Below are 27343 nucleotides of genomic sequence, written 5' to 3' on the forward strand. Positions count from 1 at the left end.
TAGAGCCCAAAACTTCCCCCTCCATTTGATTCCAAGGACTAGAACGGATCAAACCGGCGTGGGGAAGCTTCATCTCCTCGATTCCTTCCCTTGGGTGCTGTGGATTCAAGCTCTCCACGGGGGAAGCTTCTCTCAAGGTATTTTGCTTGATATGGATCGATCTCTTGTTCTAGATGGTTTTAGGTGATTTCTTCTGGTCAAAAGCATCCACATGAACCCCTGAATTAGATCCTAGAAGGTATTTGGCGTTGGTGGACGATTTTCGCCACACCAAGGTTCCTAGGTTCTGGTCTGGCTAGGACCGGTCTGACCGGTTGGAGGGACCGGTCTGACCGGTGTCACGGAAGGTTCAGTAGGACCAGTCTGACCGGTGGGGTGTTGGCTGAGAAGGTGAAAGTCGGGGTAGTTGGTACAATTGGTTAGAAATTAATATGGCTATTAGTTACTTATAATTTTTATAACTCATGCATGCATTCTCATGTCATATGCATATGCACACGTGTAGCAGCCGCGGCAGAGGAGGTCGTGTACGAGGTGGTTGCAGAGCCACAGGAGCCGCAGGGGCCAGCCCCACAGGAGGAGGTTCGCGGGGAGTCGGCCCAAGGCCCAACTCACCCTAGTGTTGAGCAGCAGACGCAAGGCAAGCCCCGGTGCACATCCTTTTATTTCAAACTATGACACCTATATTTATGTTGCTATTACTTGTGCATTAGGTTTAGGAATTGTTTGGAACCCTAGTTGCATGATCCCTAGGTTTCCTCGAGTTGTACTAGTATGTAGAAGACGATAGAAATGCTATGCTTAATAGAACTCGGTAGAAGTCGAGTGATTTCGGGTCACTCGCGAGATATAGGGCATTTAGTTAAGTTAAATTTATGGAATGTTGAATTAGGTAAGAAAGAAAAAGAATTTGGAGACCGGGCAGGGAGAGGTTAGCCCCGTCTGTGTCGGTTAAGGACCGTTCGTTGTCTGGCCCTGTGATTGAGTTTGAACAGTACTAACCGCATACCGAGAGTAGGAGGTAGTCGAAACCGGTAATCCGAGTACTGCTTTGCTTCGAAAGTACAGGAACCCGCACCCAACTCCTGGGGCGAGTTGAGTAGTCGCGGAGAATTGGGATGCATATGTTTACTTTTGGTGGTCTCACGTTGAGCTCGGCTGACCATATGTCGTTGGGCTGGTTCCTGTAGTTCGAGGCGGGGAGGGGAAAGGTTGGTGCGTGGGGTCCGACGGGGCTTTTGCGTGCCGTGTTGGTTAGGTCCACCTTGTAAGGTTAAATCGGATCGATTCGCCATCAGTCACTCTCGGATATGAGCACCTTGATCGCAGCACCGCATCGTAGTAATGTCTTATGGAACTTAAGTGATGATTGTAAATGACTACCATGAATTACTACTCCATGTCTGTTATGATTTCTTAGCAGGTGCAAATACTAGTTGAGAATGATAGAATATAGAATTGGGAGCTAAAAGTGGAAAAAATAAGGACTCATTTTAGAAGCTTTTTATGCAAAATAACCACCAGCCAGAAAGCTATGCATGTCTAGATACGTGGGCTAAGTTATACCCACTGGTCGGGTAAGCCTTGCTGAGTATTAGTATACTCAGGGTTTGTTGCCACAATTATTATTTCAGGACACCCGGACGTCGATTTCTGCCCCTGTTGTGTCAAGTTCATCTGCCGGGATGCAGAGGGGTGGCAGGTCCAGGAGCGGGACCCTTAGGTTAGGGCGCTGTCGAGTTGTACACTTGTGGGCTGAGTGTGCAGCATTTCTATTTTGCGTAGACCGGTCTGACCGGTCCGTGGGACCAGTCTGACCGGTGGAGTTGGCAGCGTGGTGCCGACCGGTTGGGTGAACCGGTCCGACCGGTCGGGGTGGGTCAGAACTGATGTAAGCTAGAGTAGTTGTAGGATCTTTGTACTCGACTTCAGTCATGTCTATGTAAGTGTTAATCTTGTAAATCTATAACTCTTATAAAGATGATCCCCACTACACATCATTGATTGCTATTTCTTTGACATGTGGTGTAGCCACATCACCTAAATAATTTTTGACCAACCGATCTATGATCCAACGGCACAGTAACTCTCAACACATCTCCGTTGTTCCGTCCGTCCACCTGCCCGGACAGCCGCCCGTGGACCTCCTTCCCACAAAGGCTCGCTAGTGTTGATCCAAAAAAAAAGGCTCGCTGGTGGCCTGGCCACCGGCGCTTGACGGCCCACGTGTGCAAGGCCTACTCGGCGTACAGGCTCGCTGGCCACGCTCCTCCCCTGTTCGCCTCGCGAGTTTGCCTTAGCATCACGCAGTCTCACCGCCCAGCCACGCTTGCTGGCGCAGAGGGCACTGAATCGCCGCACCTCGGCTACGCGCCACTTGCTGCGCCCGCCGCTCCACCTCCCGTCAATGCCTGCCGTTCCCATCGCACCACGTCTGCCGGCGCAGCGCCTTCCGTAGTCCCGCTACTCGGCCAGCCCACTCAACCGCCGCATCTTGGCACCTCATTGTACGCCTCCTCAACTGCATCTGCCAATGAATGCTACCGTTCTTGCCATGGTGGAGCCGTTCTTGGCATTCATTTGCAGCATGCACATAAACTCCACCCCCATTAGCCATTCTACTATTCCTTCCCCAAGCCTATATCCCGAAGGACCAAAGGTTGTTTTTTTTTCTTTTCCTTTCCTCGACTGGTGGTCACTACATTGTTGCTTTGGCTTAGATCTCCCCGCTGCTGGTGCACCAAATTCATGGAGTCCGTGTAGAGGGAGGGCACAACGTCCTGATCAAAACAAAAAGTGAGTAAACTTGCCCATGGTTTGATGCACCAAACCTGTTTGACATATTTCCTCTTATGAACTCTTGCATAAACTGTTCCGGATTTTCTCTCTATAGGTTCACATAAATTGATTTTGCTTCTAGATGTAGCAGCAACATTAGCCTTCTTGACAAATTCAGGTAACAACTGTGATCCATCTTTATTATTATTCCTAAATCTCCAATTGTCCTCATTCAACTTTTCAGGAGTAACACAGACATCATCAAATTCTGCAACACAAATATTAGTTGACTTAGACATTCCTCAAATTGCTGAATTCCGTACAAGGTTCCCTTCAATACAATTACATATTACCTTTGTTTTCTGTCTACTTTTGCAGCAAACAACTTATATCTAATATTTCTTACAGCTACAAATGGGAAGCTCCATCTCTGCAACAGTATGCACCTCAAGTACTTCAGTTATCTCCAATCCAAGGAGTTGGCCAAATATACACACTTGACAAAATAATTGAACTACCAGCAACATCTTTCCAGGCAACAATCTGCTTACATTCCATTAAAAATATATTCAATTCTGCACACTCTATATGCCAACATATACTCCAAACGCTTCTCACAATTTTGTTTTCTCCACAAATAAAAGGGAGGTGCTACAGGCACAAAATGGTACTACAAAGCATGTCGAAATTGAAAAGTGGGATATGGAAGCATTTCAGAAGAACCAAGATGTGATTGTGCAGCCAATGTAAAAAAAACTTCCTTCTACCTTACTATTATATAGTAAATATTTATTAAATTCATCCACCATATTTCCTACGCAATTAACATTTCATAATCGCTACAGGTACAAACTTCCTATTACCATTACAGATGATACTGGAAGCATAGACACAATAGCTTTCTCTTTCATAGCTGAAGGCTTGGTAGAACGTATTGCATATCATGCTTCTCAAAACATGAAAATTGACGCAACAGAACATGTAGCTGCTTTAGATAAAGCAATTGGAAAAATTAGACTCTTTTACATAGGAATGAGCACTAATTCGTCCTCCACTTTTTCCATCAAATATGTCTTGAGGAAGAGTTTTCAAATAGAGAATTCAAGTTAACGTTCAAAGGAACCATCTGCACAGGTTATCTTCTTATTTATTATTCATTTTGTATTCAAAGTTTATATATACCATATGTCTTATATAACAAATGCTATTTCCTTTTTAGGCAACACCTGTCATGACAGCACTATCTTCTCCACCTCCAAACACAGGATCTGAAAGGTAATACACCCACTCCCAAATCAACTTCTAAGTCCCTAAAATTATGACATTTTCCCCCTTCATTCCCAGCTCAAACGTAAAGAGATCATTAGATTCCAAAGATAACACAGAATGCAAGGCAAAAGGTCAAACGCCTACCTCCCAAACTCTTTCTAAACGTCAAAGACCAAAGTACTACTCTCTTCAACACATCTACATTCATTTTTTTTAAATATACTTTTATAATATTTGTTTCAAATGTACTTGCAGATAACAACACGGCGGAACACTTGGTACAAGCTCTTTGTTCAGCGTCACATTACCATATATATAGGCATCTGTGTCTCTGATGCTTGACTACTTTTCCTTATAGTGCTTTTACAATAATACTTCAATAAACTTTCACGTCTGCGGCACTCTAAATCTCTTATTTATGTCAAAACTGAACTTCATACAAGTACTGTATTTTTGTGTATCTATTTCTGAATCTGAACATTCTAAAAGTTGAAGAGTGACCGTGGGATGCATATTTCAGTATTATTCCAAACATTCAAGTGCTATAATTCCCTTCCTTCACTGCTTTTATTATTGGCTCGATGGAGCAAAGACGATTCAAACTGCTTCTGGACATCTTGCTTCTCTGACATGCCTAACACTGTCCCCTAATAGTATCATTATTTTTAATGATATAATTACCTTCCTTCATTTGCTTTTATTATTACCTCATAAAAATTATTTATCATACAATAATACAGATTTATAATATAATAATTCTCTCATCACTCCAACAATTGCTACATATTAAATTGCCCCTTCCATTTTTCTACTATATAATTCACAATCCCAACTCCTTGCTCCCCACACTTTATACCTTCCATCCTGTCTCTGTGAATTCTTCATCTTCTCATACTCAAAACCAATGGCGCACCAACAACACTTCAAAAGGTTTTCTCTTAACGCAAATTACTATTTTTCTATCTTTGAAATGTAATCATATTTGTCCATTGCTTTCTATTTTAAATCAACCAAAATTGTATTTTTCATACCCTTATATTCACCTTTCCTTCACTATTTATTCAGTTCTCCAAACAAGATGCATGACAAATATGTCGAAGCAATCAGTAAACTCAAGGATGATACAAGCCCAAAAATGTGTGTTACTCTCACCAGCCATTCTCAAACCAAAGACATAACCAAGCACCTTCCAACTAACAACCAGATGATCATTGCTCAATACACAAAAAAGGGACAACCATACCTGCAAGCTATTTTAACTGAAGAGGAGTCCACGAGTGCAAATACAAATTAGTTACTTTTCTCCAAAATTTTATGTTATTTCCTAAATAATTTCAATTCCCTTTACATAAATATCTCCAAATGTATCGTCCGCACTTATCTATTCAATAAAACTGAATCACATTTATACAATAATTCAACTTTGTTTAAACAAATGAACCAAACCTAAACTCTTCCCCAACATCATACAATAATAGTATTTACAAATTACACAAATCATCCCGCAGCAACGCGCGGGGAATTCACCTAGTTATTTATGTATTTGAACTCGGTTGTAAAACTAAATGTTTCGTGTCGTGATCACTCTTGTATTTTCAAGTAATGAGTCGTGCTTGTACCATCTGCGCCCACCATCGCGTGGGACTACCGGTGTTGTTTCGATCGGGCCGTGGGTTGAGAAAGGATCGCCAAATTAAGCCGTTAAGCTAATGCGCGCCGATGTGTTCAAATGACGGTCATTACGCTTAATTAGAGTTTTAATTTGGCGGTTCCTTCACAAGGGAGGACCGGGGCGCGGGGAGGCGAAGGGGCCTTCGGTGCGGCGCGTTCCCCGCCAGGCCCGCCGCTCGCCGGCTCGAGATGGAGGGAAGGGTGGGCGGCGCGCGGATCCGGGGAGGGAGCTCCACCGAGCCATGGCCGCGTCCGCGCCTGCCTTGCCGGTGCGCGCGGGCCTTCGCCGGCGCGCGGGCGTTCGCCGCGCCCGCCTGCTCGGGCCAGGGTGCTCCGCGCGCCCCGCTCGGGGCCGGAGCTCATCGGACGCCCGCCATTCCCGCGCCGCGCTCGACCTCGCCGCCGGGACCGCCGCCGGTGAAGTGGCGCGGCGAGGAGGGGCAGCGGAGGGAGAGAGGCCGGAGCGGTGACAGCCATGCCCGGCGCTTTCAAGGTGGAGAGAGAATAGGAGAGGGAGGGGGCGGGGGGAGAATAAAATAAATCTGACGTGTGAGACGCACAGGCTGGTAGTTGGGATAGAGTAGAGTTATAGAGGATGAACGACTGCAGAGAAATTGTATGTAGAGTAGAGAATATTGATGACTAAGAGAGAATATTTCTTTTAGAGGATAAATTTAGAGTACGACGAGTGCAAATAGCCTGAGATCCCGCCGAGCCTACATGCTACAGCAAGCTTGAACTTGAATACTTGATTCAGCTCGCTAAGGTTTCGACTCGAATAGGCTTGTCTACTGCAGATATATTGGAAGAGGAAGAAGAATGTTGTTATTTTCTTTAAGGTCAGGACAGAATGGCTTAACAACAGACAGAGATCATATGTGGCATCGATGATGGGACGAGGAGATTTAATTCGACAAATGGACATTGAAACTAAATATAGAAGCACGTTTGGATATTTAGGGTCTGTTTGTAGAGTTAAGTTGAGTGCTAAATCTTACCACATATTAGCACTCATATCTATGCTATATATAATTTTTAAATTTTAGCTAAAATTTAGACTATTCTATTAGCACTTCCGAGTCTTTTGGATTAGCCAGTATTAAAATTTAGTACTCTCACCCAATAACACTTGGATCGAACCGGTACATTACTTTTATCTCTTTATACTCTTTTTTTAAAAAAATTTATAGAACACATCAGCTTTGTAGCTAGTGAGTGCTGATGGGCTCCAACCTTCTGCTATACCCGTTTGGATGTACTAATGGATGAATAATGGATGAAAGTGCTATACTTTAGCATAGTGTATCCAAACTAAAGATTCAAAAACTTTAACAAAGATATAAGTGCTAAAGTTAAACACTCAACTTGAACCTCTTCAAACACGATGTTTCATCCTTATTTATAGTGCGTGATATTCATTCCAATGCCATCCTACATAAAAAGCACGAAGTCACCCTTTGTTTAGATGCGTAAAAGGAAAACTGTAAAATACTGTAACACCTTTGTTTGTATTTCGTAATTATTATCCAGTCATGGGTTAACTAGACTCAAAAGATTTGTTTCGCAAATTATAGACAAACTATATAATTAGTTATTTTATTTAGCTATATTTAATAGCTCATCCATACATTCAAAGATTTAATGTGATATGAAATTTTGTAAAATTTTGGAAAGGATCAGCCTGTTTACCCTTTACATGGATCTGCCGGTTCTGCCCCGCTCAAAAACAGCGTCCACTGCTTCCCACTCCGCCCCCGCGACGGTTGCTGCTGACACGCTAAAAAACGTGCGTCCACGCGACGGTTGCTGCTCACACGCGCGCCACTCCACTGAGGCACCGATCCCCGCGCCCTTCCTCCGCCGCCCCGCGCTCGGCGCCGCCGCTCTCACCCCGGGCCCACGCTCCTCCGGCCCGCGCGCCGCCGCCCCGCGCTCCCCTCCTTCCCATTGGACACCGCCTCGCCGTTGTCTCGTCGCCGCTCAGCGCGCTCCCCTCGCAGGTGGATCCGGGCCCGTGGCCACCACCTCGCCGTCGCCCCGGGCGCTCCCCCGCCGCGCCTCGCAGGCCAGCAGCCTGGGCGTGGTGGCCCTTCACCGCGGCTCCAGGGGCGGCGGCATCCTGGCTTACCACACGGTGGCAGCGCGCGTCTCATGATGTGCCCCTGCCGCCCGCATCCAGAGTACGCACCCTTCTTTACCTTCTCCCTTCCGCATGATTTTCCGGTAGTGTTTAGTATTTATCATAAGATTCCCCAACAATTTCATGGCCTGTGTTTGGATTTCTGGTAGTAGAACCAAACCTGCGGGAAGAAACCACTTCACTCCGGATTGGATTGCACAGGAATTCCGATCGGGTGACATGGGACGCAGGCTATGCTGTTTGATATCTCTGCTGATCCGCATCTCTCGGTCATCATTTTGGTTGCAGAATTCGTTGGCTGTGTAGTAGGATAGATTCAGTCTAACAATCCATGTTTCCGGTTGGGTCCTGCTTGGCCTGTACTTCTTCAGTGATTAAGATCCCCTAATTAGTATCCTCTTGGATTCCTTTGCTGCTTAGTATCTGCTGCTCCGATCTGGGATTTTGGATTGTTCTTAGTCTTGTTTATGGCTCAAAGAGAATACATGCGGCCAGCCGATATTGGACAGGGTGTTGTGCTCACCTAATTTAGTTAGTTGGATGTGGGTTTGGGATCATTTGTCGCTGGACTCAATTGGGGGTTTTCAGTGTTGGATTGGGGCTTAGTTTAGTAAAGCAAGAATATGACTTAGCAGATAAAATTGTTTAGAAACATCTCTACTGTTCAGTTCAGATGATGACTTCTGCAAAAATAGTGCTCAACTTTGATTTCCACTTAAGCAAGCAGTGCACCTTCAACTCTTTCATTATTACCTTTCATAGAGTTTAACTTCTGTCTTCTCTAGAACATTAGGCGCGCCCTACCATCTTGGCAGCGCCGGCGTTCTTCTGCTTCCGTCCGCCTCTGAGCCTTGACCCAACAAGGTGTATGTTGGTGATGTTCTTGCTGGTATCGGAGGTGAGCCGGTTCGCGACCTCGTCGAAGGGCCCTGACACCGTCACCGTGTTGCTCTTCCCGTCGTAGGTGCTTGAGCACCCTATCGTGAGCAAAACAACAGACACAGATATGAATGATATTGAATAGGTCCACAATCACCAAATATAGTAAATACCCTTTTTTTTCTTTCATCTCCTAGGGTATTAAAATTACTCTTGTATGATTACATCTTGCTTCCTCCTAAAAATGAATTAACAACAAAGAAACAAAATTGCTATTGCCTGCCACGAGATCTACAAGGCAGCTTTCCCAAAAGAATTTGGTTGCCAAATTAGCTTTTCTGCTTTCACTTTGAAGTATGATCTTGTACAGCATGACCTCGACCAAAAAAAAAAGAATAAATGATTAAAATAGCATGTACGGACTGCATAGCTAGATATTAGCATATAAATGTGCATATCCAATACTTATAATTAAATCAGTACTATATTTGGAGCAGAGCTATATGCATCAATATTTAATATAATCTGTTTTTACCTGGAGCAATAAAATCATAGGGCGTATATCATCCCTTCCGGTAGCTCAATTCATAATTACGATTCCAATTATTCAAAATAGGAAGAAAGAAACAAAGAAAGAACAAAGCACATGCAGGAAGGCTGCTTTAGTTAATGGGATATCATTAGCATTTAATCCAGTGTATAGACTGTGCTACAGAAACCTAAGCAGAATGAATCATGACCCTCTTCCCAGCTTGCCTTTCCATCAAAGCTGAGGGAGAAGGGGAACAGTAAGAGAAGGTATTATAAATTTGAGCTGCTAAACATGGATAGGTCCGGGAATTGATTTTAAAGCACTCTAGAAGTTCAAGTCTCTGCAATAAAAATCATGTTATAGGTGGTGTAAAAATATGAGCCTCTTGGAACCTGCCGTAGAAAAATGCATACATAGAATGTTGTAACATATGTTGCATGTGTGGAACTGAATTTGTATGCACTTAACATTCAGTCAAAGTATTACTGAACTGAGAATCATAATTAATGAAGCAATCCAACAGTGTGTGTTTGGATGTTATAAACTTCAGTATTTTCTATAGTTTGAAGAAATCATATTGTGGGAAGTACATTAAAGTTTTATAAAATTAATTTAGCAATTCTACAGTGCCCTTCCTACATAATATTTATGAAGCAATCCCAGTGTCCTTCCTGCAATATAGTTTGAATATCAGCATAGTATTGAATTCAATGTACTAAATTAATCGGTACCACATATCTAAGTATTTCATGAGAACCCACACAATAACTTTGCGAAATATGTACAATGTGTTTAATTAGCGAAAGCACATGTAAACATATATCTTTAGTGCGAATTTTATTAAATCAATTGTCTGTAAGCTAAAGAGCTATCATTGGTTTCAAAACTGAAGTTGTTAGACTGCATGTATGGATATAGAAGATCATGGAAAAATAGTCATATTGTAGGTAGTCCTGCCTCATTAGTTTCCACCCATGAAAGTCCCATCACACCACTCAGTTATTACCCTAACAAACAACACACATGATTGAGACTACAAATTGATTGATGGAGGAGGCAACAGGATTAAAGCTTTGGGTGCTTCGAATGCACATGATTAAATAATGGAATGGGTTATGCTTCATTAGAAGACTGAACCTCAATACTTTTCTTAATTATACACCAGCGAATTTTGTTTTCCTTTGCCATCTTAAGTAGATGTATAAATGGCCTCGAAAAGCATTTATCATTAAATAAGAGGTCATCATTTAAGCTATTTGCACTGACTTTACTAAGTAATTATTATATTTGACACTGATTCAGTTACATGGCCTTCTGTAACAAGCTACATAGAGCTTTGTTAAGTCTTACTTATTAATTAATTTACATGGCAGAACTTAAATCTTTCAAGCATTTATGAGATCAAGTAATTCAGCATACTGAAAAAATTAACCTGTGTTGAAGTTTTTGGCGCATGAAATTCCAGCCCTGCTGGTTAAGTTTGTACAAATTTTGCTTGGATTGTTTACACTGAAAATAACAGTGCAAGCAATGGACAATAATTTTGTTGGAGGTGATGTCATTCCAAATTATTTAGAATCTTTCTGATTGTCTTTTTGTGAATGAGTGCTTAGTTTTACGATGCCTGCATTTTTTTTTTTTTGTGTTTTATATTCGGCAAGGCATCGATTGGTTGCATGTTTATATTCAGCTGCTTGCAATTTGCGTGTATGGGTCACTTTCTCTTATTGTGCTGAAATTTTTCACTCTCTTATTGTGCTGAAAAATTTTCAGCACCCGTGGACACAAACCTAGTCTCTTCCGATTCCGATTCCTCGATCTTGGTTTGGTGCTCCCCCAAGAAGATGGATCCAGCAACGACATCGGTTTCCTCACCTCGCAATGGCGGTTAGTCTGTGATCGAATCTTTGTTCTCTGTCGACCTTTGAGCTTTGACATCCCTACAATTTGTTTTTTTTTAAAAGAGATACATGAGCGTGTGTTGATGGGCCTCTCTTTTCGTTTCTTACTGTAATTTTGAAACGGAATGCCAGATGAAACAGAATTGGAGCAACTATCGTCTGATCTACAGGCGCTCAAGAGACTGTACGGGCTGCTTCACAAGGGTTCCGCAAATGAAGATGTAAGTAACTTTTTTATGGCTTCACTGGTTACTGCTATTTCTTGTGAGAACAAGTCAAAGATAGACTTCGTTTTCCAGTAGAAAATCGTGTTCAGATACATTTGAAAGAGAGAAGGATTGAGGAATAGGCATGATAAACCAAAGCAATCATTCTGATTTCAAAATCTGGCTGCAGGGATGTGAGAAACTGAAGCATTTTTTATGTCAAAGTTACATTTTCTGCAGTAGCAAAATATGCTGGCAAATCTGACACATACGATCACAAGTTTAATTTGTTCTTACATTGTGCAGTTAGATGAGGCATCCAGGGCTCTACTGATGAAGATGCTAGATGATGCTACCCAGCAGACTCTCCTGAAGCAGGCAAAGGTAATTTATTTTCATGCCAGTATGTAATTGTGAGAAGGCATGATTTGCACTTCACTTTCTCATTCTTTGTGTTCTCGGCAAGTGCTGATCAGCAGTAAATCATCTATTTTCAGATAATATCAGGTTCTCTTATGTCTCCTGCACTGGAGAGGAAGCTCTCCATCCGATCAGATCGCCAGACATGCGACGGTGAGCCACCCATGAGCTTGAGACCACCGGCGTCGCCCAGCCCCCCCAGTCTCTTGGCAGGCGAGCGACCCAACCGGCTTAACCCGCAGTATTCAACAGTGTCAAGCCGAGCTGGTGGCCACGTCCATGACGGTCCCCTTGCAGCGGAAGAGCTCGTCCTTGCCCGCCTCGCCTCCTACCGCTCGTCGAGGACTACTGCATCTGCATTGCCACCACGACACCGTCCAAGTGGAAAGCAGCAGAATTCCGGCCTCAGCCTCTACCGCTTACCCGTAGCTGCGACGTCGCGACAGGGCACGGTGACGGGACATGTTCAGAACACCGACCAACGGGACACGGCGCGTCGCACCTCCAGGCGTGCTAACCAAACGTTGCTTGAGGCTAGCAGCAGCCGTGGCTCAGAGCGAGCCGGACGCGGCATGGCTGTGACATCGCAACATGGCACGGTGATTGGAAGCAATCCGCAAGCCGAACAACGGGACAGGACGCGTCGCACCTTCGTTCGTGATGACCAGTCGTCACCGGAGGGCAGCAACAGGCGCCGCTCCGTGTCACCGGAGATGTCTCTGGGTCGGAAACGGCTGCAAGGCCGCGGCACAGGTCGGCGCGTGGTAGCGGAGAGCTCCTCCTCGACGTGTCCTTTGGGAAGACTAGACTCCAGGCTGTCCCTGGGCACGGTGTCACGCTATGGCTCGGAGCGAGCTGGGCGTGGCATGGCTACGCCGGAACAATCTTCCTCGAGCAACACGATGGTCACCATACATAGTCGCATCAGGTCGAATCGGGACCCCAAGGAGCACCGCCTGCACCGAGCTGAAGATGATGATGAAGAGAGTACTCCTTGGCGCCGGAACACGGACGCTTCTGCTTCCAGCGCGAGCTTGTCAAGGCGCAAGCCACGGCGAACACCGAAACGCGTCGACTCCGGCAGCATGTACATCAGCAGCCACAACAGCAATAGCTCGTCAGGCGCCGCCATTTCGTACCATTCCATGAGCCCTACGGTGTTGCCGGAGTCAAGCGCTTCTGCTTCCTACTCACCACCGCCGGTGTCGCGGCCGGGTATTGCATCGCCTTTGTCGTGGCAGGGTATTGCCCCGCCGATGCCGTGGCGAGGGATCGCGCCGCCGAAGTATGCGCCTCAGGTGACGAGATCGATGAGGCGCTGCCGCCAGGAAGTCCTGGCGAAGCGGGTGGAGCGGCTGCGGATGCTTAAGAACAAGATCGCTACGGTGTTCCACCACCACTACCACTACGGGCACGACCAGGAGGGCCCGTCAGCCCGTCGCATTCCTGGCGAACAACACCACATGTCGCTATGGAAGTATCTCGGGGGAATGCTCCACCGCACGAAAGGCCAGGATAAGAAGTCCACGAGCCGAGCGGTGGTGAACACGCCGGGAAAGAGGCCTGGCGGCGGCGGCGGGAACATGCACTTGTTATTCGTCGCTATGCGGCGGCACTTGCGGGCCAAGCGGAAGGCACCGGCAAGTGTCAATATGTGGAGGAAGAGTGCCAACCGGAGTCGGGTGCAAGCTAAGAAGATGCATTGGTGGCAGCGGCTTGAGCCACGGCGCGGCAGGGCAGGGGTGCTGGCGGGCAGTAAACTACGGCGCCGCCTAGGACGTTGAATGTAGTTGTACTGTGTTCACATTGTAGTTGTTGTCATTGTTATTGTGTGCTTTAAAGATCAGGAACAGACCGCAATGTTTTAGTTGGACCTATTATACAGAAACAGCATTTTTCAATTCAATTCCATAATTGAAACAAGTAACCTGCAAACAGTTCTCACTTTTTCTGTGCACTGTGTTCACATGGATTACAGTTCAGATGTCTTCATATTGCTGTTTGTCTCTTTACATTTTTAGTATTTGAAACTGTTGTCTTTAGTGCTTTGTTCTGTATTTATATTTGTTTGTAATGATTGCAAGGACCAATCTTTTAAAAGGACCTTTTCTTTCTGCAGGAAAACAATTTCTTTTTGCTACAGCGGGAGACTGAGAAACTTCGTGGAGATATTGATGAGGAGTGTGCTGAAGTATTTAAGTTCAACTATTTATATCATGAATTTGAATGAGCATACTCGGTGAATGATTCCTTGTGTTAAACATGTATGAGATTGACAAGGTCACTGCAGGGCAGCGGTTGGATCTGAACCTTGAAAGAGGGTAAGATCACTTGTCTCTATTCAGTTTTTTTCCTATTAGCTGCCTACCGGTTGTGCTGACCACTGAAACATTAGAATCTATATTTTGGAGGGTATATGATACTCCTATATGCTTCATGTATTAGATTGTTCGTTCATCTCAAGAGCAAGGGCCAGTGCAAGTAATCTGATTTCGTTGTCCTTTTTTTATTATTTTTTTTTACCTTTGTGCAGTTGCTTGGTAACCATGGCCGGCTTGAGAAGCGAGCTCCTGGGAAGGTTTTCCTTGAGGCCGTTACTTAAGTTGCCAAGACTCTACAGCAGGAATGCCATTCCAGACATTTTGTTTTTAGTCTATCGTAATCTGCTTTGTGGAACTTGAATTCCAAGTGTTTGTGTGGCATTACAGTGCCTTATCTGAACTTACCTATCTTGTTAAACATCGTTATGTATGGGATTCCAAGTGTCGTGTAGTTTTATTGTTCCCGTAATGGTGTGGTAGTATTGTCATCCCTGTTCGACATGGTCACAAATTTTATAAGTATAAATAACCAGGGGTTACCTTACTAAAAAACCAAATCACCAGCTCAAGTAAAAAACATACACGTGTGTGATTGGTTCAGGTGCGGGTCAATCCGTGTACCTCTTTCTACTCCGACAAGGCAGAGGGGCAGCAACAGGGGCTCTCCGATGCGGACCCCTTGCAGGTTGAAGCTATAGGGTTACTGTAGTGTTTACTGTTGCCACTATGCAGGCACTCCCCCTGCAGTATGTCCATATATGTTAAGCTTAACTAAGTAACCAGTTTGTCTTCATTTTAACAGAACAACAATGCCAAAAGTAGTTTGTGAGTGTGTCCTTGTTAGCGCGGGAGAAATTACAAAATCAACAAATAACCTTTGTCTTCTGTTTGATTTTCAAAAGATGGATCAAGCAGACTACTCTCCAAACACGCTGTTTCACCCTCATTTATAGTGCATGATATCCATTCCAATGCCATGTTTCACCCTCATTTATAGTGCATGATATTCATTCCAATGTCATCCTACTCGTGCGTTTTCTAATCTAATAGTTGATTCCAAAGGCCCTAAAGATGTCAACTTCAGTGTTCGCTGGTTTTCAAAAATCTGTAAATTCGCGCCATCATCGCTACATCAAGAAAAAGACGCATGTGCCATGCAGCAAACAGAAATACATGACTTTGGAAGCTCAACACTTCAAAATTCTTGCTTCCAAAATTTTAGCGTCTAGAAAGAAGTAACATAGGTCAGTCTTCGGAAGTAGCAAGGCCCATGCCTCCTCAAGAAGATCAATCTTTGAGCGCAGCAGTTCCATGGCGCCTTTCCTTCTTGAAACGAGATTGATCCGGATCGAACCCACCTTCCTCTGCACCATATACTGCCCATGAGGGCGTCACGGCCATGTAATCTTGGCTCTTAAAAGGCTTTCCAGATATCACCTGTATTGGCGAATGAATGTCAAGTCAAGAGCTGGGATTATCTGCTAAGATGTCTGCCTGTGCCACAAAGTAGATGCTCAGGAAGCTCACCAGTTCATGGAATCGGTCATAATCTATCCAGGTATGCCATTTGCCGTTGATCTTGAACTTATCTACCTTTGCAAGTAGGACACAGCATGAATGAGCATGCTCACATGCTACTTTGTAGACACCACCGCTTTTTGATGCCAAAACCTCGGAAAATTCCTTTACATCAGAGTGCCAGGGTACATTCTCCATTGTCAACTTTGAAGTTGCAGATCTGTCAGCATTATCATAACAAATGTAACATGAGAACCAGCAACCGAAAAGGCCAAGCCATAATCAGTAAGCAAAAATAAATAAAAATGACACTTACGAGCCACAATATGTCACACCCTTGATTTCGATGAAATCAGGTTGGCCAAGGTTTAGCAATTTTGCATATGCATCTATCTCTTCTGCATTCCAGCCCTTAACCAGTGTCAGCCGGTAAACTGTCCGTTGATCTCTCTCATGCAGAGACTTGAGTGAATCCTAGTGAGATGCCAAAGCAGGACACAAAGAAATACAGTTAGTATTTGCAGACCATAAATGCATGATGTGTATCTGGAAATTTTCTACATCTATACCAGGAAACGCTCCCAAAAATCTGAAAACAGTGGCCTGTCAACAGCCTTCAAGCTTTCTTTTGTAGCTGCATCCACACTGACATACAGCTGCGAACATATTGATACAGTCAGTATTCTTTAGAACTTAAATTGTATTCAATACAATAACAAAGATCTGGAACTTAGTGCAATCTATTGAGCATATGACCTGAGTGATTGGTTTCAACATCTTAATCTTTTCAGGAAATTGAGCATTTGTAACCAGAAATGTAGATATGTGCCTGCGGTGTAGCTCATCAACCAGAGCATTTATCTCAGGGTACATTATTGGTTCACCAACCAGAGATAATGCACAATGCCTAGGTGATAGACCCTCTTCTAGTTTTTCCGGCTTTACTCCTGAAAATGCAAGAACAGTATTCTTATCCAATAAAGACTGCAGGAAAATTTATGATAACCCAAAAAAAATTCTAGAACTGAATAACATTAATGTCAGGCAAAGGTTGCTTGATGCAAAGCTTACAGTCAGGCTAAAATTATTAACAGAGGCAGCACATTTCATGGTCCCTATAATCCATTAGGGAATGGGGTTTTAGGAACTAAATCCTTAGGATTTTCTTTTGACACTAAATGTGAACTAAATCCTGAAAATTCCTAGAACATTTCCCCTCTTCTAAACAAGACATTGGTGAGTGTTTTTACAAGGATACACGCGAATGGATGTAAGCTTTCTTCAAGTTATTTCTAGTTCAAGCAAGAAAGATTTGCAGGCATTGGGAACAACAATGGTCCAATCTGCCAGAAGTGGATTTGGTTAGGGTTGAGGGAGAGAGATCCCCAGCCAGGGGCCTCAGCCCACGGCCGAGCAAGAAGAATAATGTCACGCATACAGATAAGCTGGCCCTAGAACATGATGAGTAGCAAAACCATTAACAAACTAACAACCTTAGCTAACCAACTTGATTTTCCTAATCAATCAGCTAACTTAACGATTAAGAAAACAAACAGATGACTAATGATGATAGATGGTATATCTCTAAACCATGGATGCCAGGCTAGTGGAATCAATGCCGGCATCCATAATCTGCCCTGGATTTTTTTTTGGGGGCAGTATGATATGCAGTGTTGCTCAAATGCCCACTGATGTAGTTCTATGGGTGAGCATACACACCTGGTACACCTTTCATTTGCTTAACCATCTTAGTGTGTTGATCAACTGCGGCATTTACAATGTCAAGTGGGTCATCCATCTTCCATTTCCAACTTTTTCCAACAGGATTTGTGTGATGTCTCCAGCAAAATACACATTTATTTGCACAAGCCAAACTTGGAGTTGCCTCCATGCATCTGCCGAATGATCATATAAACAGCAAGCAAATTGTCGAGGCTGTCAATACATTTTCCCAATAAAAAAATAATTATGGTTTCTGCAATTCAGTACATAAGCAGTAAATATTTATGAATTAAGATTTGAAATAAACTACTTGCAAATCCAGGCTATCTAATTTACAAGCACTCAAATACACTGTTGCATAAGCAAAAGGTTCACCTGTGACTCTCTATGCCATAAAATGAATGCTTATAACACCCTCCACGGCCTCGGAGCTGTGACTTAGTCCATCTACAAATCTTCACGCCACTATGAGAACCAAGAATTTTGTAACCCTGCAACGCACAAAAACTTGGATTGGTATACTATAAATATAGAAGACATACAGAACTGGCCCTAACTACATGCAGCATGGAAATACATAAGCCTTACACGTCAACTAAAGGTAATAATAAGTATAAAATACTCCACCCGTTTGGAATTAGTTGTCATTCTAACTTTGTTCCCAGTCAAACATTTCTATCTTTGACCATCAATTCCTAGAAAAACGCATAGTTGTAACAACATATGAATAAATATGTTTTGAAAGTATTTCTCATGGTGGATCTAAATATATGGATCTTATTATGTTAAACTATATGAATTTTAGAAATTGGTAAGTAAAGACAGAAAGGTTTTATTTAGGATAAACCTAGAATGATAACTAATATGAAAAGAGGGAGTATCAAACATTCATCAAAGTATTCCACCCAAATCATGCAAGAACACAAATCATGATAACTAATACTGGAACAGCAAAAGCAGAAGCAAGCTTAGGGTTCACAAACATGAGTCTGGGCATCCCTATGAATTGTCCTGAAGTCTTAATCAGAGGCATCATGATGTTTGGTTGCTTTCCTGTTCCTCAAACCCCTTAGACTAAGAAGATTAATTATTCCACAGAATACATTCACTGTATTAGTATTTGCAGATAGTTAAATGAAATTATATAAGGAAACTACTTCCAGGACATGGTTGCAATTAATACTATTCATCAATCCTCAAACTTCCAAAACATAAAATTGCACTGATCTCTTATTTATATGATCAATGTCAGGCACATAACTACATGCCCATCACGCATGATAAAATTGTGTTGTTTTCCCTTTCAATGAACACTGGAGATTATCCAGTGCACTAAGCCTCTAATAGCTCCAAATACAAATGTGCAATATTAGTTTGCCCTAATACTGGAGATAGTAGTCTGTGTATATTAGAATGTATAAGAAACACTCACCTGCTTCTCTAAGCTCGCCCTGATGATTGGTGTGACCATCTCCTTCACACCGTTCTGCCCTCCATTAGCCAAACCACCCTCCACCTTCCCATTCTGCCTCCTTGCGGGCGCCTTCCCAGCAATGTCTTCCATGTCAATCTCCCCAGACACTGCCTCCTCTTCGTCGTCGACATCAGACTCCTCCTCTTCCAATTCCAACTCATCAAGCCCGTCGCTCTGTCCCTCAACCCCCTCGTTCAACTCCTCCCCCTTCACGACCCTCAGTACCTTCCCACTCCACTCCTCGAACACCGCCTCGAGGTCCCCACCATCCACATCGCCCTCCCCGTGGGGGACCGCCTCAACAGCGCCGAGCGCGCGTAGCCACCGCGAGAAGCTCCTCGCGGCGGCGTTGAAGGTCTCTCCATAGGCCCGGGACCCGACCCCGAATACGGCGAAGCGAAGACCAGACAGCAGGAGCGCCCCCGCGCGGAAATCGGCGGCGGACTCCTCGAGCCAGCGAGCGAGGAAGGCCGCGGAGGGTGGCGGCGCGCCACCGTCGTGGGTGGGGACGAGGAGAAGGAGGAGCGGGACGGAGGGGAGGTCTTCGGGGTCGAAGGAGGTGGCATCAGTGGCGCTTACGGGGACTCCGACGTCCGCGGTCAGTCGGGCGGAGAGGCGCGCGGCGAGGGTCTTGGAGGTCCCGGTGGCGGAGGCGTAGAGGAGGGTTGGGATGGTGGTGCGGGCGGGGCCGGTGGCGGGGGAAGGTTTGCGGCGGAGCCGGATAGATTTGTAGAGGAAGAAGAGGGAGGAGGAGAGGAGGAGGAGAAGGGCGAGGTGGGAGGTGGCGGAGGCGGTGGTCGCCGTCGGGAAGGGAGGCATCGCGGCGGCGGTGCTTGGGGGAGGTGCCGGTTCGGCCCTTGGGTTTTGGGGGTTTTGGAAAACTCGCCTTTGGGCCGTGGTAGATGGGCCAAACGTATGTGATTGGAGACTTCATCCAAGAAAAAGGCAGAAACGTGAATTTGTGCAGATTCAAACTTGGATGTTTGATCGAAGGTGGAATTCTTGTGCAAAGGCTGCAGTATCTACACTGATAACACAATAACCTTTGAACAAGGAGTCAGTCTGAGCATCTGACAGCTGAATGTGAGAATATCACCATGCATCTAACTGATCATGTTATGAGCAAGGAGTTTATGTAAAATTGCTGGTCTCTTCTGCACAAATGCAAGAACAGAAACAGCTCAAAATGAGAGCAAAATACACATTGCAAAACTTTGCTGCTTGCCCGCATTTTACACTCAAATGTTCAGGTGTATGAATCTTTACAGAATGTTGGAACTTACAACAACACCAAGCAGTTGATTCAGTGTTACAATCTTTACATATTGTTACATTTTGAAACAACACGAAACTTGTATCTTGTACAACACCGTCTATATAATCAAGAATACTTTTCTCCGAACATGATGTTGCTTCGGAGGAACTAGTCGATGTAGCAGCAACCACAACCAACCATCGTTTTGGGCTTAAACTTGCCGGCAGATAGTTGTAGATGATTACCATATTGTGGTGTGCAATGAATGAACAAGTTTTTGTACATCTATTTCAGATTCACAGTTGATGATATCACACATCCAGGGGAAATCAACAACAGTATCACTCAAAAATTGGTAGGCCGGAATTCAACGGTTAGCTTATGGCCGCCATGTTGTTTTCTTTACAGACATGATACCCTCCTTATCCTTTCTGAATGTCATGACAATTTCCCAGTGTAGTGACTTCAAAATGGTCTCCAATGGGTCAAGGATCTCAAGTTTATCCCTGATGATGGCCCAACCTCCAGGCCTCAAAATTCGATCCATCTCAACAACAATAGTGACAGGTTGCCTACATCTACACAATACAAGAGTTGCACTTAGTAGAACTATAATAGGCTTTCCTGGTAATATAAATAAAGCATATCTGCAGACATGTCTTAGATATGGAGTTGGGACCTAAGAATTCATTGCAAGTACATGTGTTCTAAGAACTGGATGAGATACAGAACAAATAAGAACAACACAACAAAATTCCTAATCAAAGCAAGGCTACTTTTCAATGGCATACCTGATCTTCAAGCGTGAGAATAAATGATCAGCATGTAAAAGATCATAGGACCTTGGATACGTGCTAAATGGCTCACACCAATCATGATAGACACCAATCAGGCCACGCTCATAGATTATGGGCAGGGTGTCTGCAGCATGCACAGGAACAACATTCATGACCCAAACCTTTTTAGATGCCAATGCAGCTGCAAATCTGCAACAAAATAATCATCAGATGTTTCAATACGTGTATTTAAAGTACAGTGCATATTGTTGAGAGTAATTCTATCGAGCAATTTGAGGATTAGAATAGGAGATTTATACCCTCCATATACAGCCCTCATATCCATTACATTTCTGATATTTGACCAGTCAATGCCCAATCCATCCAGATATGATTTCTCAACAACAGCCTTCCAGTGGTTATGATCAGTAGCCACTCTTGTTTGCAAGTCCCCAAGCCACTCTGGGTAACTCTCAAGCCTCTTGGGCCACTCCTCTGGCCAGTCACTACCTCTTTCTTCAATACCAACAGGTGCTTTGTGCAGGCAATGTTTGATGTGCGTATACCTAAAAAAGGGAAAAGTGAACTTATTGGTGTATGGGAAAACATCTGAACCCATTGGCTAATAGCACAATGATGTAGCCCAAGTATCCATGATCCAAGTTACCATGCATTAGCTTTGTTCTGCTCTTCCTTACAAAATGGAGGGTCTTTTTTTGCTCTCAGATCATATTCCTCATTTGTGGCTGGTCGCTGAAATATCTTTACTCCAACCTCACTGACATCATCACTATTGTAAGATATTGCATTCCAACAAAGCGCAGTCATTGAAGCTGATATTCCTGAAACAGGAAAAGGTAACGGGTAAATGTCAATTGGCAGAAAGAAATATGAACCAGATTCATAAGATAGAAATAAAAAAAGCACAGGTAGTCACACCATACAGTACAATCTACAACACATTGATATTTGTGTTATTTTATCCCTTTTCTGTATATATATTACATAGTTGTACCGTTGCATACCTTCTTCGCTCTCTAGGTCAGCATCTTTACTTGATATAATGAAGTATCCTCCAGGGCGAAGAATTCTATTTATCTCTAGGAGGAGTTTTCCACCTAAACCATGGAATACACAATGTTGTTCAACATGCCAGTAGATAGTCAAATTATGATCGGAAGAAAGGAATGAAGCAAAACACATATGTACCATTAGAATGCCATGGTATGTTGCATTCACCACAGTGTATAGCATCAAATGCACCACTAGGGAAGGGTAATCTTCGTGATCCCAGACTGCCAACAGTTGCAGGGATTCCACGTTCAAGGGCAACTTGCGCAAGGTCTGTTTGATCATTTGTAAGGCCTAAAGATAGCGTTATCACATCTTTCTCAAGTAGAGCAATACCAAAGCCAGCACTTTTGCATCCGATGTCCAATATTATACGAATATTTTTTCCCCAGTCAATGTCAGGAGCCATCTGAATGACAAAAGAAAGTCACGTGCAGATTGAGCAAAGCAATAGAATACACACGTGTGTAAATGCCTAGAAGATTCGTTACGAAACACAGGTGGAATTAAAAATACAGATAATGTTAAATCTAAAATTTTGGCCAATGATTATATGTTCACGTAGGAGAACTGAACCTTTGGGATTCATAACATTTTGCTAGGACACTAAATACAGTATCATTCTACGTATCATCATAAAAATTAGACTCAAGATGATGCAACCACCTAGCAATCACCATATCGGAATCAGGACACATTAATTGAGGAAAACTATGAGCCAAGTAAATATGATTCATTACAAAATGCATAGAAGACTCATTATAAAACTAAAAGCCAGGTGGAATTGAAGAAACAAATAATATTCAATATAAAATTTTGGCTAATGTCCATTACGTTCATTATAAGTTCACATAGGAGAACTGAACCTTTGGGATACATAACATTTTCACTATGACACTGAATGCAGTATCATGCTATCATCGCAAAAGCAGTGTTTAAAAGGCGTCGCCTAGGCATCCAGCGGACCCAGCTTGCCTTGGGGAATAGTTACGCCTTGTCGCCTTTGAAACACTGGTAAAAAGGGGCTCAAGATGATGCAGACGCCTAGAAGTTACAATATAGGAATCAAGACACATTAATTGAGGAAAACTATAAGCCAAAAAGTAAGCATGATTTTCCAAGCTAGATCCCTCAATGGTGAGGCCATCATCACAAGTCACACCTAGCCTTTTACCGCATTCCGAGTGGCATGGGCGATCCTCGACGAACGCCAACTGTGTGCACTTGGGCAACTATTTTCCAAACATTGTTTGCATATTTCATTTCTAATCCCATCCCTTCAGATAAGCCAACTTAATAAACTTAATTTACAATTCAAGCTATCAAATAGTGTGCCGAAACTATTCAAGTGCTTTTTCTGCATACAAGTAGCTTGTATCTGATCCAAATGTGAAGGTCCAACAATTACCTCATCAATTGATTCCACATAATGTCTTGCTCCACCTTTGAACTCCCATTCATCCGGTGGGAACATCAAGTAGTCGCCACTGTGGTTCAGCCAGTTGTGGCCCTTAACATAATTTGACAGTCTAGGATGTGCAACATTCCCATACCAAACCTTCAAGCATCACAGTTCACCACAAGAACAACCTCAGCAATAAATCAAAGTTACTCATGTCTGATTATGAGCAACACCTTTTCTTGAAACATGAATTATGGTCCTCACCTTGTCCTTCCTCTCCGGCCATGGTGCGGGCTGTTTATAATCCTTGGGCAGTGACACCAGGCATGTCACAGGCGACCTTGGGCAGCTGCGTTCATGGTGCCTCTGGCTCCCATCCCCGTTGAAATCCACGCAAGGGATATAGTGGTAGCCGCTCTTGGCACCGCAATGCTTCCAGTGGTAATGCGCGCTAGAGCTGAACAAAGGCGGAAGCTTTCTCTTCTTACTCGGAGCCTTATTCTTCGCCACCTCAAAATCCTCGTCGCCATCACCCTCACCGTGCTCCTCTTCCAATTCCAGCTGCGGCGACTTCTCCTCCTCCCCCTCTGCAGGCGCCTTCCCCGAGTTGTCCCCGCTTTCCTCGGGCATAGGCAGCTCTGCCTCCTGCTCCGGTTCCATCTCCATGTCTGGCTCCTGCTCCTGTTCCGGCTCCTTCTCCTTAGGCTCTGTGTCGGTTATTGGAGCCGACTCGGAGTGATCGGCCTTTGCAGCGGCGGCATCCAGCGAGGCGGTGGCATTGGCGCGATGGGGATTGGCATGAGATCCGGACGGAGCAGGATGGCGCTTCTTGTGGCCGTGCGGGACGGGGCGAGGCTTTCGGTGAGCATGCCCGCCGTCGGCGCTGGTGCTGGTACGATTGTGGGAGGCGGTTGGTGGAGCGGCAACTTCGGCGGCGAAGGAGGATCGCTCAGTGGAGATCTGCTGGGAGGAGGAGGTCGGGGAGACGGAGGTCCAGATGATGGCGAAGGAGAAGCCGAGCCCGATGGCGATGCCGACCTTGGCGCCGAAGCCCAGCGGGGGACGGCGGCGCCAGCAGCCCAGGAGCGCGGAGGAGGGGCGGCCGGGCGGGCCGCGGGCCACCGTCATGCGGCGGCGGGCGGTGGGCCGGTGAGTTGGTGGGGGCGAGTCTGTCGGTGCGAGTGGTTGGCGTGGACTCTTGGAGGCGGAGCCGTGGAGGGCTGGAGGCTGGGAGAAGCCAAGAGAAGAAGCAGTGGCAGCGGCGGCAGTTGGGACAGGACTGGGAAGTGGGGAGCAGTCGAGCTCGAGCAGAACATGCCGGTTATTCTTTGCTGTTACTTCTTTTTTTTTTGCTGTTACTGTTGTGTTGGCCTGTTATTACAGCTGTGATTTTCTTTCACTAAAAAGTTGGCATCTGAAGCAGAACCTTAATTATCAGGGGAAAAAAAGAGCACAACCTGTGGTTCAGTAAACAGTATAGAATCTTATATTTCTTATAATTTGTGCATTAAAAAATCCTTATAATTTGCTGATCAAACACTATTTGGATTTTTGTGCATTTCCAGCACTAGATATTGTTACTCCGAAGTAAAGAACGTCCGCTCTCACGGAGAAAGGAATACTAGTTGCTCTGAATTTTGTTCGATTTGAATTACGGAGAGAAATGTGGCGAGTCACTGAGCTAGGACAGGCCACCAGCAGGTAGGTTTGGTGGATGTGGATGGTCTCTCTGCCCCTGAACAGGAACACCGGCACTTTGGTGCGCCGATCGATTGCACATGAACTCATGAAGAGATAGAAATCGCTGTGATCCTGCAGTTTAAGCAACTGAAAATCAGTTGCCCCAAGCATTGCCTCCGTGATTTGTAATTCTGCACCGAGTTCCTCACTTTTTCTTCTGTGTTTCTGAACTTTGTTGATCTTCCTGAAAAGGCTGAAGCAAGAAACCGTTCATCGAATCCAACACGTGCATAGCTAGCGCAATCTTTTCTTTTCTTTTTCGGAAGGGATGAATCTATATATCTTATATAAGTGCAATCTATTAAAAGTTATTAATGGTTATTTCTCTCACATGTGGTGAAGTCATATCATCATTTTATTTTCACCATTAAATCTGAATGAAAGCTCGTATCTTGGAGTCCGGCAGGCGGAGGTCTTGATCAAGTCAAGGTTCAGGGCGCGCCCGAGGGTCGTGCCCATGCCGTTCGAGGGTTCTGCAGAGGTGAAAATACGAGGGAAGGACGAGAAGTTGGCAGCACAGTGGCGGGAGCAGCGCCGAGCACGTCCCGCACAGCGTCGCAGGTTCCCACAGTATCGCCACAGCACTGGGGATGGCCTGAGCAGTGACCGGAGTTGGCAGATAAGACCCTGGTCGCAGCCACTGTGTGGAGTGGTGGCCTGACACCGTCTGATCTGGGTGCTGCGGCGGAGTGGTTGGCATTTAATGCCTCCGTACGGCGGACGAGCGGACGGTCGGCCGTTTTGTCCTTTCCGTCGAGGGGTGGCCTCGAGCGAGGCGAAGTTGGTCTGCTTCCTCGAGGGTAGGCTCGCTACCCTCGAGCGAGGCGGAGTCGCGGAGCGCTTGCCGAGGGTCTTGTCGGGGAGCCCTTGAGCGAGACGGAGTTTGCCCGCGGGTTCGAGGGGGTCCGAATGTGCCGCACTAAGTACGTGGGCCGTGGATTGAGCTTCTTTAAGTCCTTTCCTTTCCTTTAGATCGGAGAGAGGCTGTAGGCCTTCGTGGGCCCGGTTACCTAACGTGTGTTTGCGTTTTTAGGGGTGATTTAGTTCCCTGATGAGGGTGCCCCTAATCATGGTACCCGACAGTTGCCCCCGAGCCTTTGTAGTGGTAGGCATCAGCCCTGCAGAGGCTTGACCCCTTGAGGGCGTGACCCGGGTGCTGACCGTGGGGATCTTAGCTTGCCCGACGGTGCTCCGAAGAGCGTTGTCGGAGGAGATTGATCCAAGGGTTGGGGTTTGTTGTCGGAGAAGCAGTGAGGTGGCCACTCCGAGTTGTCTATGCAGATCACAGTCATCTCAAGCACCATGGCGTTGCTGCTAGGGATGAAAGCGGGAACGGGAAAATCCCGTCCCGACCGCTACCGTCTACCGTGTAAACCGATCGGATATCGTATTCACGGGAAAAACAGGAAACGGGGAAAAATCCGGGAAAAATCGGCAGTTATGGGAACGGAAACGGTTGGGGCATTTTCCCGACCGTTTTCACAGTTCCCGTATTTAGACTGGAAAATTCCAGCGGTTGTTCCCGTATTTAGAGAGACATACCTCCCTTTAAGCCCACGTGTTGTTTGCTCGGCTCGGCCCAGCCCAGTGCCGCCCCGATGCCCCGCCCGCGCCTGCCTACCTGGGACCAAACCCTAAGCCACCCCTCCTGGCCGCCACCTCCACCTCCCTTACCCAGCCGCCGCCTCCTCCTCCCATTCCGGCTGCCAACTCCTCCCTTCCGCGGTCACCTCCTCCTCCCCTTCCGGCTGCCACCTCCTCCCATGCAGCGCGCGGTGGAGCTCCCTCGTGTCAGCGCAGCAGCCCGCTCCTCAGATCCGCACGCCCTTGGTCGAGTTGGGGCGCGGCTGGGCGCCGTGCTGGCTGCTGCCGTTGTTGCAGCTAGGCACGGGCATCGCTTCGGGCCAGGGCAGTGCCCCGGACAAAGCTGCTGGCGCGCGCGGGCGTCCCCGCCTCAGCGCGGCGCGTGGATGATGTGCCGAATGAGAGCGTGCAGGTGCAGTCCACTGAGATCCCGTGGGAGCCGACCGCGTCGAAGCCGGCCTCCTCGCCGCTGAAATGCTCGTAGTAGTGGCTGCGGTGGCCCCCCTCCGACGCGGCGAACAGCAGCCCGCACGTGCAGGGCTCCGCCAGCTCGTGCAGCATCCTTGATGGGCTGGCTGCTCGCTGGAACTAGATGGGTCATGTGTGTGTGTGTGGATTTGTGATCTGTTGCTTGTTGATTCTGTGATGTACTTATTAGTTATGTGTTTTCTCAGTATAAGTTAT

At 45.5% G+C, this 27343-nt stretch overlaps 2 protein-coding genes and 2 long non-coding RNA genes across 9 annotated transcripts; 3 read left to right on the forward strand and 1 right to left on the reverse strand.

Annotated features, from left to right (window-relative positions):
* Nucleotides 1-2107: 2107 nt before the first annotated feature.
* Nucleotides 2108-2956, forward strand: LOC120689928. Its single transcript, XR_005681508.1, has 3 exons — nucleotides 2108-2659; nucleotides 2721-2796; nucleotides 2894-2956. It is a non-coding gene; the product is annotated as an uncharacterized LOC120689928 (long non-coding RNA).
* Nucleotides 2952-4569, forward strand: LOC120689927. Its single transcript, XR_005681507.1, has 6 exons — nucleotides 2952-3104; nucleotides 3187-3524; nucleotides 3624-3912; nucleotides 3998-4053; nucleotides 4123-4224; nucleotides 4303-4569. It is a non-coding gene; the product is annotated as an uncharacterized LOC120689927 (long non-coding RNA).
* Nucleotides 4570-7470: 2901 nt separating this feature from the next.
* LOC120689929 (protein KOKOPELLI-like) lies at nucleotides 7471-14605 on the forward strand. Of its 6 annotated transcripts, none has more exons than XM_039972383.1 (7): nucleotides 7471-7898; nucleotides 8008-8080; nucleotides 11043-11156; nucleotides 11303-11391; nucleotides 11683-11760; nucleotides 11874-14117; nucleotides 14330-14605. In XM_039972383.1, exons 3-6 carry the CDS (start codon nucleotides 11114-11116, stop codon nucleotides 13578-13580), a joined length of 1917 nt encoding a protein of 638 aa, XP_039828317.1. In that variant the 5' UTR covers nucleotides 7471-7898; nucleotides 8008-8080; nucleotides 11043-11113; the 3' UTR covers nucleotides 13581-14117; nucleotides 14330-14605. The 6 variants fall into 6 exon arrangements, with proteins under 6 accessions (XP_039828317.1, XP_039828318.1, XP_039828319.1 ...); XM_039972384.1 differs by having other exon boundaries at nucleotides 8011-8080; XM_039972385.1 differs by lacking the exon at nucleotides 8008-8080 and adding an exon at nucleotides 8644-8822.
* A 581-nt stretch (nucleotides 14606-15186) lies between these two features.
* On the reverse strand, nucleotides 15187-24603 carry LOC120688642. The gene is made up of 16 exons (XM_039971039.1): nucleotides 23600-24603; nucleotides 23342-23491; nucleotides 22072-22342; nucleotides 21888-21980; nucleotides 21530-21704; nucleotides 21183-21428; nucleotides 20878-21072; nucleotides 20467-20664; nucleotides 18790-19759; nucleotides 17733-17848; nucleotides 17355-17530; nucleotides 16392-16582; nucleotides 16205-16291; nucleotides 15952-16109; nucleotides 15645-15855; nucleotides 15187-15554 (listed from the first exon to the last, which is right to left on the reverse strand). The coding sequence occupies exons 1-16, from the start codon at nucleotides 24461-24463 to the stop codon at nucleotides 15405-15407; spliced, it is 4251 nt and encodes a 1416-aa protein (XP_039826973.1). The 5' UTR covers nucleotides 24464-24603; the 3' UTR covers nucleotides 15187-15404.
* Between the last annotated feature and the right edge of the window lie 2740 nt (nucleotides 24604-27343).

Source organism: Panicum virgatum, chromosome 9N (genome assembly GCF_016808335.1).
Source record: "Panicum virgatum strain AP13 chromosome 9N, P.virgatum_v5, whole genome shotgun sequence".
NCBI lineage: Eukaryota > Viridiplantae > Streptophyta > Magnoliopsida > Poales > Poaceae > Panicum > Panicum virgatum.

Excerpts from the sequence above, each read along its gene's own strand:
- LOC120689929 (XM_039972383.1), top strand. The coding sequence starts at position 11,114 with ATGGATCCAGCAACGACATCGGTTTCCTCACCTCGCAATGGCG. Across the intron at positions 11,157-11,302 it reads TTCCTCACCTCGCAATGGCG|ATGAAACAGAATTGGAGCAA; the intron begins GTTAGTCTGTGA and ends ACGGAATGCCAG. Across the intron at positions 11,761-11,873 it reads CTCTCCTGAAGCAGGCAAAG|ATAATATCAGGTTCTCTTAT; the intron begins GTAATTTATTTT and ends ATCTATTTTCAG.
- LOC120688642 (XM_039971039.1), bottom strand. The coding sequence starts at position 24,463 with ATGACGGTGGCCCGCGGCCCGCCCGGCCGCCCCTCCTCCGCGCTCCTG. Across the intron at positions 21,705-21,887 it reads TGACCTAGAGAGCGAAGAAG|GAATATCAGCTTCAATGACT; the intron begins GTATGCAACGGT and ends TTCCTGTTTCAG. Across the intron at positions 15,555-15,644 it reads ATGACCGATTCCATGAACTG|GTGATATCTGGAAAGCCTTT; the intron begins GTGAGCTTCCTG and ends TCGCCAATACAG.